This window comes from Plecotus auritus, assembly GCF_963455305.1.
Source record: "Plecotus auritus genome assembly, chromosome: X".
In the NCBI taxonomy this organism is placed as follows: domain Eukaryota; kingdom Metazoa; phylum Chordata; class Mammalia; order Chiroptera; family Vespertilionidae; genus Plecotus; species Plecotus auritus.
Window position 1 is genome coordinate 25,045,672 of NC_137784.1, and position 14,402 is coordinate 25,060,073.

The 14,402-nt window shown below is 38.7% G+C and overlaps 1 protein-coding gene across 1 annotated transcript in view; it reads right to left on the reverse strand.

Annotated features, from left to right (window-relative positions):
- DMD (dystrophin) overlaps positions 1-14,402 on the reverse strand; it is a 2,407,712-nt gene that overhangs the window by 1,732,046 nt on the left and 661,264 nt on the right. The window contains 2 exon segments of the mRNA XM_080651877.1: positions 7,266-7,447; positions 8,361-8,549. Of these exon segments, the coding sequence (XP_080508003.1) occupies positions 7,266-7,447; positions 8,361-8,549 (371 nt within the window).

Consider the following 14,402-nt stretch of genomic DNA (forward strand, 5'->3'; position numbering starts at 1 on the left):
AAGTGTTCCTTCCTCTTGAATTTTTTGGAATAGTCTGAGAAGGATAGGTTTTAGTTCTTCCTTGAATGTTTGGTAAAACTCCCCTGTAAAGCCGTCTGGCCCTGGGCTTTTATTTGCTGGAAGCTTTTTGATGACTGCCTCAAATTCTTCCATAGTTATTAGCCTATTGAGATGTTTAGATTCTTCCTGATTGAGTTTTTGAAGGTTGTATTTTTCTAGGAATATGTCCATTTCCTCTAGGTTGTTGGAATTGAGTTGTTCATAGTATTTTTTAACAATCCTTTGTATTTCCATGGGGTCTATTGTTATTTCACCTCTATCATTTCTGATTTTGTTTGAGTCCTCCCCCTTTGCTTCTTGGTGAGCCTGGCTAGAGGTGTATCAATCTTGTTTATCCATTTATCCTTTCAAAGAACCAGCTCTTAGTTTCATTGATCTTTTGTATTTTTTTTGGGGGGGGTCTCTATGTCATTTATTTCTGCTCTGATCTTTATTATCTCCTTCCTTCTGCTCACTCTGGGCTTTTCTTGTTGCTAATTCTTTCTAGTTCTTTAAGTTGTAGAGATAGATAATTTATTACCATTTTTTCTTGTTTTTTGAGGCAGGCCTGTAGAGCTATAAACTTCCCTCCCAGGACTGCTTTCACTGATTCCCATAGATTTTGGAAGGTTGTGTTTTCATTGTCATTTGTTTCCAGGTTGTTTTTAATTTCTTCTTTGATCTCTTTGGTAACCCAATCATTGTTTAATAGCATGCTATTCAGCTTCCAAGTTTTTGAATTTTTTTATTGTTTTTATTGTAGTTTATTCCTAATATTATGCCATTGTGGTCTGAGAAGATGCTTGATATGATTTCAATCTTCTTGAATTTGGAGAGACTTTACCTGTGACCCAACATGTGGTCTATCTTCAAAAATGTCCCATGTGCACTTGAGAAGAACGTATATTCCATGGCTTTGGGGTGTAATGTTCTGAATATGTCAATAAAGTCCATCTGATCTAGTGAGTATTTTAGCATTGCTGTTTCTTTCTTGATTTTTTTTGTCTAGAGTATTTATCCAGTGGTGTCAGTGGGGTATTAAAGTCCCCTACTATGATTCAATTGTTGTAGATCTCTTCCTTGATATCTTCCAGGAGTATTTTATGTATTTGGGTACTCCTGCATTGGGTGCATATATGTTTACCAGGGTTATATTCTCTTGTTGTATAGATTCCTTTAGTATTATGAAGTGGCCTTTCCTTAACTTTTGTTATGCCCTTCACATTGAAGTCTATTTTGTCAGATATATGTATTGCTACCCCAGTTTTTTTTTTTTTTTTATTTCCCTTCGCCTTAAATATATTTTTCTATCCATTCACTTTCAGTCTCTGTGAGTCCCTTGTTCTGAGGTGGGTGTCTTGTAGACACCATATATATGGGTCATGTTTTTTTTATCCATTCAGCCACTTGATGTCTTTTGATTGGAGGATTTAGTCCATTTACATTTAAAGTTATTTTTGATAGGTATTTGTTTGTAGCTATTTTTATTTTTTGTGCCTGTGTTCCTTCTACCGTTTTTATTTCTTCTTTTTACACCAGTCCCTTTAGCATTTCTTGTATTGCTGGCTTGGTAGTGATAAACGTCCTTACCCCCACCCCCCCCCCCTTTTTTTTTTTTTTTGCCTGTGAAGCTACTTATTTCCCCTTCAATTCTGAATAATAGCCTTTCTGAATAGAGAATTCTTGGATTCAGTCCCTTGGTTTGCATCACTTTGTAAATGTCCATCCATTCCTTTCTGGCCTGATGTGTTTCTGTTGAGAAATCATTTGATAATCCAATGGGAGACCCCTTGTACATAACTTTCTGTCTCTCTCTTGCAGCCTTTAAGATTCTCTCTTTGTCCTGAACGTTTGCCATTGTAATTATAACGTGTCTTGGTGTGGTCTTTTTGGGTTCATCTTGTTTGGAACTCTCTGTGCTTGTGTGATTTTTTTTCTTCCCCACATCAGGGAAGTCTTCAGACATTATTTCTTCAAATTGGTTTTCTAACCCTTGTTCCTCTTCCTGTCGTTCTGGCACCCCTATTATTCATATATTGCTTCATTTCATTTTGTCCCAAAGCTCTCCTCCTGTCTTTTTTTTTTTCTCCAATTGCTGTTCAGTTTGGGTTCTGTTTTGCTTCCTTGTCTTCTAATTCACTCATTTGGTCCACCGCTTCTCCTAGTCTACTGTTGAAACTTTCCATGTTGTTCTTTATTGCAGCTATATCACTCTTTATTTCTTCTTGATTCTTACGTAAGTTGTTGATTTTTTCATCTGTCTGGTTTATTAACTGTATGACCCTTATTCTGAATTATTTTTCTGACATATTGCATGCCTCCATTTCACTTATCTGCTTTTCTGGTTATTCCTGCTTTTCTTTCCTTTGGGGGTTCTTTGTCTCCCCATTTTTGCTCTCCCCAAAGTATCTAGGTATGGGGTTATGTGGGGGCTGCTCCTTGGGTGGCAGCTGCTTCTCAGTTTTTGGTGGAGGCCTTCATTTCTTACCCAAGTCACAGAGGAAGAAATGGTTAAATTGCAACTGCTGCCTTTCAGCAGACTCAGGACAATGACTGGAACTTGGTCAGTCCCTCCTTGCAGTATAGAGTCCTGGGAAGCTGGAGCTCCCATGTGAATCCAATGCCTGGAAGTAGCATTTGTGACCACAGAGCAAAAAATTATAACTTTAAATGTAACTTTAGTCATTGTGCTCTAGTTCCCTTACCCCCATAGAAAACATCGGCAAACATAACCTTTGAACACATACACACACACACACACACGCACACACACACACACACACACACACGCACACACACAAATGAGTGGTGCAACTGGAACAGGCTGGAGGGGAAAAACGAGTAAAAAATATAGAGAAGGCAAATTATGTAGTATAGTTTAAAAAAACACATGGCTAGTCATCTTATTTAGAATAATGATAATTCTTTACATTTTATAATAAGGTTGCTCTTACATACTACTTTTTCATACTCCATCTCAGCCAATGTCCTTTAGAGGTTTGCCAGACACACAGAGCTGCTACTGTTTACTAAAGCAGATATTAAGGATCACAGAGGGGAAGTGTGTTGCCCAATTCACATGAATAGCTGTGTGAGAAAGTGGGACCTAATCCTTAGGCAAATTAGAGCAGACTTAGCACAAGGTGAAAATGAGAGCATGTTATTACTTCTCTGTTTTTCAAATTTCTTGTTTTGTGTTTGATAATTGTTTATAGTTTCTGGGCTAAACAGTAATCCCTAGATCAGGGGTCGCCAACCAGTGGTCCATGGACCACTGGTGGTCTGTGAGGTCCGAAAAGTTCCAACCGCTGATTTAAGGAAACCTTTGGAACAGCAGTTGCCAACTGGTGGTCTTCAGACCACTGGTGGTCCAGGAAGTCCAAAAGGTTGGCAACCGTTGCCCTAGATGCAACCTGTAAAAAGGAACATCTGCAGGTAAAACAGTAGAATGCAGTCACATATTATCACAACTACCACCTGGCATTAGACACTAGCATCTTTTACCTGGGCTATTATTCTGTACTGTCTTCTTCCAGTGGCATTATTGGTATTTTCTTTACCTGTCCATCCCCTACATAAAACTGTCTGGTGGCTTTTTCTTGAACTTATGCTAGAACTCAAAACCCTTGTCTTTTAGCCTATATGACATTGATTGACAATATCATACAGGATAAGACCCCTCCATATATTTCAAGCACATCTCATATCTCTAATTCTCCCTGCTGTAATTCTCCATTCATGTTGGCCTTTTGGTTACTCTAACAAGCTGAATGGTCTCTATTTTGGAGACTTTGCATTGGCTGTTCCCCCTATCTGAAATATATTTCTTACTAATCTATAAATGTTGGCTCCTTCTTATCACTGAAATTTCAAATTAAATGGTACCATCCCAGAATTAACATTCCTGAATCACAAAGGTTAAAAAGTAGCCCCTCAAATACTCTCTTTCACAATACACCTCTCATCTCTCTCTTTAAAAGACGGGGTGTGGATATACCCAGTCAGAAGTTAACATCCCTGCCTAAATGTAGACTTAGTGATGTAGACTTTTAAGTTCTTTAGAAAACTTATTCCTATTTAGCATTTTTCTTATGTTCTTTTTTTATTGGGAGTCAGCTTCTCTAGAGATTAAGGAGATCTGGGATCTTGCCTCTTATGATCATTACTGGGTCACCAGGGCATTGAAATGTATCTGATATCTCCAGGCACTCCATTAACATTTGTTAATATTTATGTGTGTGTGTGTATGTGTGTAGATGTATAATGTTATATGTAGTATTATATATAGTGATATATAAAGATATATCTACAACCCCGGCATATGCCCTGACTGGGAATTGAACTGTGACCTCCTGGTTCATAGATTGACACTCAACTACTGAGCCACACTGGCTGGGCTGTGTCTCATTTTTAAAACTCTAGGTTTTATCTAAAGCTATGCCAGCTAAAAGGCTCCCCTTGCCCTCTAGACAATCATTTAAACACACACACACACACACACACACACACACACACACACACACACACACACACACAAGCTTAAACACTAACCAAAGCCTCCAAATCTTCCCTAGGGAGAAACTGTTTTTGTATGTCAATCCTAGCTAAGTAATGATATTACCATTTTAGGTATCTGTATATATTGTGTCTACTCTCACAATTCACCTTTTCTTGCAATTCAGTCTCCAACTGCATGAATTAATTGACTAATATGAATAATTAATGTCACATTGTTAGCCCTATTAAAAAAAGGATTGAGGACCAAGGGTGGGTACTCAGCCTGCAGAAGAAGGTGGGAAAATAGAATGCACAGAGAAGACAGTGGTATCACTGTGGGAAAGGCAGGAAAGGAAGAGGGCAGATTTTAGACTTTCAAATTTGTCTGAGTTTGCTTTAAGTTGCATAGATTGGTACAAATGGAAGTATAAACTGAAGAATGTTAGCATATGACCACAAGCAGGCAGCTCTGTATTTTATGATTTATGATGATAAATGGGTGTAATAAATTAGTTGACCCTTGGGTATGGGGGATGCGGTGCAAACTCAATAGTTATAATATGGTTATTATAACACTCACCTCAAGGTTTAGTTGCAATCATTCAAATGATCATAGCAGGGGAAAATGTCAATCTGCACAGACTAGTACCTCCTGGTTTGGAATACCAGTATTTGTGAAAATTCTAGCTTATCTATGCCTCCCTTATTCTTTCAAAAGATATGAACTCAAAAATGTATATTACCCCTCCCTATTGTCACATAATAATTTAGTACTGGAATTGTAATCCTGCCAGCATATCTAATGAGTTTCTTTAGTCCTATTTTAAAGCTTTTAATCTTTATAAATAATAGCTAAGTAAACTTAAGGCACTTCGACAATTTCTTTAGCTTAATGTATTCAAATCCATAGTTGGCACTTCATTTCTTTTCATTTAAAAATAAATCTATCTTGTCTTGATAGGCTCTACATGAATACACACACCTAACAATATAAATCAAAGCAACACATCGAGAATAATGGACTCTACTTGTTACCTTTATAAGAAACATGCCATTTCCAGAAATGTCTCCAAGTCAACATATTCTTTTTTTTTTAAATCCTTACCCAAGGATATTTTTCCATTTATTTTTAGAGAGAGTGGAAGAAAGAGGGAAAGACAGAGAGAAACATCGATGGGAGAGAAACACTTTGACTGGTTGCCTCCTGCACAAGCCTCAACCAGGGCCCGGGCCAGGAAAGAGCCTGCAACTGAGGTATGTGCCCTTGACCAGAATCAAACCTGGGACCCTTTGGTCTGCAGGCCGATGCTCTATCCACTGAGCCAAACAGGCTAGGGCTCCAAGTCAACATATCCTATATAATAACAGCCTAATATGCTAAGTGTCCGACCATTCTTTTGACCTTTTGACCAGTCGCTATGACATGCACTGACCACCAGGGGGCAGATACTCCAACGGGTAGGTTAGCTTGCTGCTGGGGTCTGGCCGATCAGGACTGGGCAAGATGGGCTGGACATGCCCTGGAGCCAACCTCCTGCAGTCCCTCCCTGGCCTCTAAAATATTTCTTCTAATTAATTTCCTTTTGATGTACATGAATCCATGCACCAGGCCTCTGGTTCTTAAAATATTTCAGAACCACACAGTACTTGAATAAGAATTTCCAAACATAGATAAGAAACTTTTTTCAAGAAGATTTCCATAAACATATGACAAACTATTTAATACTTTTATTGATTTTAGAGAGAGATGAAGGGAGAGGGAGAAAGAGAGAGACACATCGATGAGAGAGAAGCATTAATATTGATCAGCTGCCTCTTGCATATCCCCCTACTGGGAATCGAGCCTACAACCTAGGCATGTGCTCTGACCAGGAATCAAACCAACGACTTCTTGGTGCATGCATGGGTAGACGCTCAACCACTGAGCAACACTGTCTGGGCTCTATTTAATATTTTTGAGGGCTTTTCCTTCTGAAGAGAAGTTTCCTATCAACTGTATCTAATAGGTGGTTCTATGTACAGGCACACCTCGTTTTATGGTGCTTCACTTTATTGTGCTTCACAGATCTAGCTTTTTTTTTTAATAAACTGAAGGCAAGACCCACAGAGCCTTCACCAAAAAATTTACAAGTGGCTTCATTGCTATACTCACTTTATCTCAGTGGTCTGGAACCAAACCTGCAATATCTGAGGCAAGCCTGAACATGGTTTCCTGTGTATACTCCCATGCCTTCAATAGTTACATTTTAATTTTTGGAGAAAACTTGGAAAATATTAACTATGAGAACAATTTGGCAACTTTTAAAACATAGTTCTGGAGCAACTAGTCCTTCTATCCAACATCTCCACTTTCATTACAGAAGTGAAAATGTAAATTGAAAATCCAACCAAAATGTCCCCTAAGGAAGAACTCTGCATGCTTCAGGAACAAACTGAGACTCATGACATAAACAAGAAACTGCATCAAGCCCAGCTGGCCTGGCTCAGTGGTTGAATGGCAACCCATGAACCAGGAGGTCAGGGTTCGATTCCCAGTCAGAGCACATGCCTGGGTTGTGGCTCAATCCCCAGGGTGGGGAGTGCAGGAGAGCCACTCAATGATTCTCTTCTCACCATTGATGTTTCTATTCCTCTCTCCCTCTCCTTTCCTCTCTCTGAAATCAATAAAAACATATAAAAATAATAGCAACACTCCAAACATGCTGTTTTTAGAAATTAGAAACACTTACTTGCTTTGCTTTTCCATGCTAGCTACCCTGAGGCATTCCCATCTTGAATTTAGGAGATTCATTTGTTCTTGTACTTCAGTTTCTTCATCCTCTGATAACTTGCCTGTCCGAAGCAGTTGACTTCCCAATTGGAGGACATTACCAACCTGTCCCTGATGGGATGTTAAGTCCATCATGTACCCCTAAAAAGGAAAGAGGTTGACAGCAGTGATTATCACTTTAGGTAAATCATTATGGTTTTGATTTCTTTTCTAAATGTGTAGCCCTTTTAAAATATATTCCCAGTAAAAGCATTTTAATTTTTATTCAAGGACACCCAATATTGTTTTTAACATGATTAAAGAAAATAATTAGCTTAGGTCACCTTCTACAGAAGCAAACCCTGAGATTAGGGTTTGTATGCAAGTGATTTATTAAGGAAGAGCTCCCAGAGGAGATCTGCTGAAGAAGCAGGAAACAGGACAGGGAAGGAGAAGAAGGCCAGTAAGTATGTCATCTCAGGAAATGTTTCCTACTCTGGGAAGTGATACCACTTGGGTACTCTGGAGTGTAAGTGATAGCTCAAGATTGTCTTGACCCAAGAGAAGGGAGCTGGGCTTTCATATTCTTGTGTGAGTCATTGCAAAATCAGATCTCAGCACCTTCAAGTAGTGTTTTCCAAGTCAGAACTTGAAATGATGGCTGTTGGAATCCCAAGAGCATGAACCATGCCAAAATAAAAACTAAATTACCAAAGAAAGGATATGATTGTCTAATACTTAATCCTGAAACCAATCCTATATATTAAAAGCGTAATATGCTAAGTGTCCAATATTTTGGTTGACCGCTCGACCAGTCGCTATGATGCGCACTGACACCAGGGGGCAGACGCTCTGACCAGTTCGTTATCTTGCTGCTGGGGTCTGGCCAAGGCTGAGGGACCCCCACCAGTGCACAATTCATGCACTGGGCTTCTAGTACAAAATAAAATTGAAGGAAAAAGTAAACAAACCTAAATTCAAAAAATACCAGGATCTTATACAGCGATTGAGATAAAGAGACTTGCCATTATGATAAATCATGTGCTCTGTTTCATAAATCAATGTTTTGCTTTACCTCATGAGTATGAAATTGTTCTTTCACTTCCTCTACATCTTTAGAAATCTCTCCTTGTGGTTGTAATGTGTCCTCAGCTGAAAGAAGCCACGATAGTACTTCCTCTAGAGCTGTTTGGTAACTGTCCAGGTTTACTTCTGTCCCCATCAATGAACCACCAAATGACTTGTCTTCAGGAGCTTCCAAATGCTGAATGATAAAATAAATTGAGTGTTATACAATTAGTATTTTTGCAGACTATTCCAGTACATGAAATGATAAAATGAATGAAATATTTAGAATGCTAGGAATGCCCGCTTGTATTATCAGAGACATGAACGGAAGACACACAATAGTGAGCCTGTATTTTAAGAGCCTCACAAATATACAAGCAGATTTTCAAATGCTACTTGGAATTAATATGTTATTAAAGTTATTCTGGATTACTATAAAGAGTAGATTAGTATATCATTTCTTCATTTTATATTTGAAATGCTATGAATTTTCATCCATAAGTAACTTTTTCCAGTTCATATTTTAAATGCTTTACATATACATTATTGGTATTACATTTATATACTTTTGCACTGGCATTAAAGGAAACATCTCTTCCCCAAAGCCGCAAAGTAATGAAATGTTTCTGAAATTTTACATAGCAGAAGAGTTATCAGTATGAAAATATGTGGAGGGAGAGGGGTAAAATTGAAAAAGAAATACCTCATCTATACATTTGAAATTTCTAACAGTATAATGACTTCTAGAAATTAAGTCTTTATTTCCTGAAAGCCTTGGTTTAAATAGCAATATTTTACCTTAGGGGAAATAAAATATCAAGTATTTGCTTCCAAATTGAATTAGCAGGAAGTTAAGTGAGATTCTCAACAGTTGTCTTGGAATTTTTGCTGGGACCCTAAAGCTGAGAATAATAGGTACAAAGTATCCATATTTCTAACAAGAAAACCCAGGCCACCAAAGAAGGAATTTCTGAAAGATGACCATAGAACTGGCTCCATAACCCTTAATCCACTACCTAGATCAAAGGTACATATGAAAAAGCAAGGAGATTGGAGAATTCTGGTGAGAAAATATTCCTCTGGAGTACTATGCATGTCCACATCTCCCACCTCACACCAAGTAATGGAGAATTCAAGAGAATTACCTATACATAATAGGGTAGTTTCCAGAATAAAATATTGACCTCTAAATCTAGCTGTGTGTTTGGAGAGGTTCAGAAGTGATGAGACCAATACCACCAAGTAACAGGAGAGGCCCCTTGGGGTAATCTTAGGGCAATTATCAATGGTAAAAATCAAACAAATAAGAAAATGTGCCTGAACGTTTTGTTTGGTCAAGTGCACTCATGCTAGGTTGCTTGGCTTCAAAAATCCTGAGAAGGACCACATTCAAAAGGGTTTCCTGCTGAGGTAAGAAACATAGGCAAAGTATTGACATAGAAGTAAAGCAAAAATATTGGAGAAATATTTCATGAAGAATCTTTTTTTTTTTTAAGAAAACTCTACTTCTTTTTTATTTTATTTTTTAAATTTATTTATTGATTAAGGTATTACATATGTGTCCTTATCCCTCCATTACCCCTCCCATCCCCCACACTCATGCCCTCACCCCGCTGTTGTCTATGTCCATTGGTTAGGCTTATATGCATGCATAGAAGTCCTTTGGTTGAATCTTTTGTATACTCCAAATATAGCAAGCCAGCCTTGGGCCCTAAAAGCAGGGTTTTGCAAAGGAAACAAAAGGCAGTGTAGAAAGAACAATCAGAAGTTTCTTGGGGGATTTAAGAATCTTGACTAGAGAAAACCCATCCTTTTTTTTTTTTCTTAATGGTTCTCCCCTGGCATGTCTACCTTGAATTTCCAGTTCCCCTCAATGCTGGGCCTTACCCTACTGAGCTGCCAGGACCAACTTAATTGTGTTCTTCTGATAAATGTGCCAATCAATTTTGAAAATTTTACATTATGAATTTATCCAACTATTAAGTCCTTTAAGATGGCAAAACATAGTGGCATTTGGTGTGATATTTTCATCAAATGACGTGCTCTCTATCTGTTTCTAGGGAAGTGCCAAAAATACATCATACTGATAAGTCAAACTCACCCAACTCTAGTATTTCAAAAAAGCATAAGTGCCCTGAGAGGGTTATTTGCAAAGACCCTCCCATGGTCAAGACAATTTCTGAAGGTCTTAAGGGTTATGATAAGTTCCATGGAATATATCCCTTCTACCTATCCCTAAATACTTTTCTAAACATTATTAATAAGAATGTCAAAGTAAGCATTAAGAGGGGAAAAGTCAAAAAAAGGTAGCCTGAGAGATATGTGTAGATGGGACCAGCTTTATGGTTGTGCAACCTGAGAAGCTCCACAGTACCCAAGTCTCAGAAGGACCCCATGCTTGTTCTATCTGCTTCTTGACATAGCCAACTAAAACTTCTGAACAATTTGGTTTTGAACTTGGGTTTTATAAGGAAAGTCCATAAGCAGAGGAGACAACTGCAATATGTGTGTATTCCCCATTTGCATATTTTTATGTTCCATGAGCACAGAATTCTGGTGGACCTACAATAGGTGAGCATTTAGTGCAACTCAAGCAAGTACAAGGTAAGTGTGCTGTATCTGTGATTGAGTGAATGAGGGCATTAACAGCCCCAAGAAGTCATGCTTTATATTTGAAACAGAACTTGTTTCAAAGCCAGAAAGAAGGCAATTCTAGGAAAACACAAACAACCAAGAAACCCTATCACATCCTTGCTCACTCATATTTCTTTCTTATATTAGCCAACCATTTATGCTAAAACTGATAACATGGAAAGAAAAGAGAAAGAAAGGGCAACCCAGACTTCCTTTTCCTTTCAATCTTTCCTCACTCATCAATAAGCTGAAGGTAAAGAATATTGGTAGAATGTACACCTATCAAGAAGTGAAATAGCAACAACTGAGTTAGTTGCATGTTATTTCCATGTTAAGACTGAAATACATAACACAAGCTAAAAATACAAATGATCTGATAACAATGATTCTGCATGAGTTAAATGTTCATGGATTTGTATGGGCAACTGCAACTACACAATATAACAACGAGCAGTAAAAGCCATGTTAATACTTTAATTTTTTATTCAGTATGAGCAAATAAACATCACCATGAAAAGTCAAGAGAGAGACCATGAAATAAAGAAAACAGCTTTATATTTTTAGTAATTTGAACAGCACTTTCTTTCCTGCTTTTTGAACAAGGAGCTCTGAGTTTCATTTTTCACTAGGGTACAGAAATTATGCAGCCAGTACTGTGTGTAGGTAGAAAAAAAGTACAATCCAATCCTGGATGTTTTGCCTTCTCTGGGTTACACGTGAGAGTTTATAGGAGTTTTATTATGCTCAGTAGACAGACTGGAATTGCAAAACCCAAGGGCTATGGAGGCAAATAGTCAGTGTTTAAGTTTTCACTCAGAACTGAAGTCTTGTCACCCTGGTAAAGTTGCTTAGCCCTATCATAAGCCTTAGTTTTCTCATTCATAAAATGGGAGCAATAATACTTCTCTAATAAGATTGTAGAAAGAGCCGAAACCGGTTTGGCTCAGTGGAAAGAGCATCGGCCTGCGGACTGAAGGGTCCCAGGTTCGATTCCGGTCAAGGGCATGTACCTTGGTTGCGGGCACATCTCCAGTGGGAGGTGTGCAGGAGGCAGCTGATCGATGTTTCTCTCTCATCGATGTTTCTAGTTCTCTATCCCTCTCCCTTCCTCTCTGTAAAATACCAATAAAATATATTTAAAAAAAAAAGATTGTAGAAAGAATCAAAGGATAGTACATAAAGTATTTGGCAGAATGCCTGACCATGTGTAAGACCCAAATAAAGTACGTTAAGCTGTAATTATTATTAGACTCTCATATACATAAGATCCATTTTGAAGCAAAATCTGCACCAAGGTTACCGTCTTAAGTCACTGTCCAAATTTCAAGAGCCAGATAATTACTGTAGAAAAAAAAAAAGACCCACAACAATTCTAAGAGCAAACATCAATTAAATCCAACTGTTTTTGAAATTTCATCCTCAACCTAGCTGCTATTTAAAAGTCCTAAAAATATCATTAACATGCCTGAGTTTAGATAACCTTCTCCAAGTGATAAATTATAAACAACACTATTACTCAAGGAGCACAACACTATATTTCACCATTGTACAATCTAGATTTAAAAAGTAAATACTTTATGATTTACTGATATTTACAGAGGCTTGAATTTTTGAAGAAAATCTTAAAAGGCAAAGCTCTATACTCAAGGACATGATGTCTAGTACTCATAAATTCTGAATCTAAATGTTTTGTCTGATGATGTTCATAAAACAAAATCTTTACAAAGACAGCCATATTAAAGTTAAATTTAAAGATGAATAAGCTCTGTAAAATTACATACATAATTCAATTAATCATTATTTACATACATAAATTTAACTACAAATACATATGATTATGGTAAAATTGTCAACTGGGCTCTGAGTAATTCTTTCTTTCTCTAGACCATTGTTTTTCATATTGTAAGTCATGATCCATAAATGATTCATGAAATCATTTTAGTAGGTCATGACCAGGAGTATCCCATTTAAAATTAAATAGAGTATGTGACTATGTATACTGATGGATGGTAACTAGACTTATTGTGGTGATCATTTTACAGTGTATACCAATAATGAATAATCATCTTTTACACCTGAAATTAATATATGTCAACTAGAGGCCCAGTGCACAAAATTCGTGCATGAGGGTGTGTGTCCCCCAGCCCAGCCTGCACCCTCTCCAATCTGGGACCCCTCTAGTGATGTCTGACTGCCCGTTTAGGCCCGATCCCAAACATCGCTCTCACAATCCAGGACTGCTGGCTCCCAATAGCTCACCTGCCTGCCAGCTTGATCACCTCCTAACAACTCCTTTGCCAGCCTGATTGAAGCCTAACCTCCCCTGCAGGCCTGGTTGCCCCCAACTGCCCTCCCCTGCAGGCCTGGCCTTCCCAAACTGCCCTCCTCTGCCGGTCCGGTCACCCCCAACTGCCCTCCCTTGTAGGCCTGGTCCCTCCCAACTGCCCTCCCCTGCTGTCCTGATCACCCACAACTGCCCTCCCCTACCAACAATCTTGTGTCCACATGGGGGTGGCCATTTTGTGTGTTGGAGTAATGGTCAATTTGCATATTACCTCTTTATTATATAGGATTATACCTCAATTTAAAAAAGGAAATCAAAGTCAGGATTCAAATCCATGCCTAATGACCATAAGCCTATGCTCTTGTCACTACACTTCATACCATCTCCAGAATACCCAAATGTTTATGTTGCAGAAGCCAGATTTTTATATCTTGCTGAAGGTAGAAATCATGTCAGAAAAAATCATTGTAAAAAAGAAATCAACAATGTACATGTTAAAATAAATAAATTAATTAATTAAATAGAGAAAAAATATCAATTTTGTCATGTATATTAAGGATTAGTATTTTTTTGAATTTTTCTTTCAGATATGATATGCATATGTGTATATCTATGTACATATATATTTGTATATCCTATCTAATAAAGAGAGAATATGCTAATTGACTGGCAGCACCCATAGCCAATAAGGAGGGAATATGCTAATTGACTATCACACCCTCAAAGATGGTGGAGTCCATAGCCACAAGATGGCGGCGTCCAGTCCCTTCAGCCCCACTGGGGCGGCAGGCGCGTGGCCTGCCTCCAGTGTCCCCCAGTCCCCTCAGGCCCCCAGCTGCCCAAGGCCAGCCCAAGGCACAGGCAAGCCTCGGATGGCAGCTGCCTAGCCGCCCAGGGCCGACCTGAGGTGCAGGAAAGCCTTGGATGGCGGCTGCCCAGCCAACCAGGGCCACCCGAGGCTCAGGTAACCAGGGCAGGCCGAGGCTTGTGCTGCTGGGAGTGGCAGCAACAGAGGTGTGATGGGGCGTCGCCTTCCCCTGATCGCCAAGTCGCCTCCTGCCCCTGAGGGCTTCTAGACTGTGAGAGGGGACAGGCCGGGCTGAGGGACCCTCCCACTCCAATGCATGAATT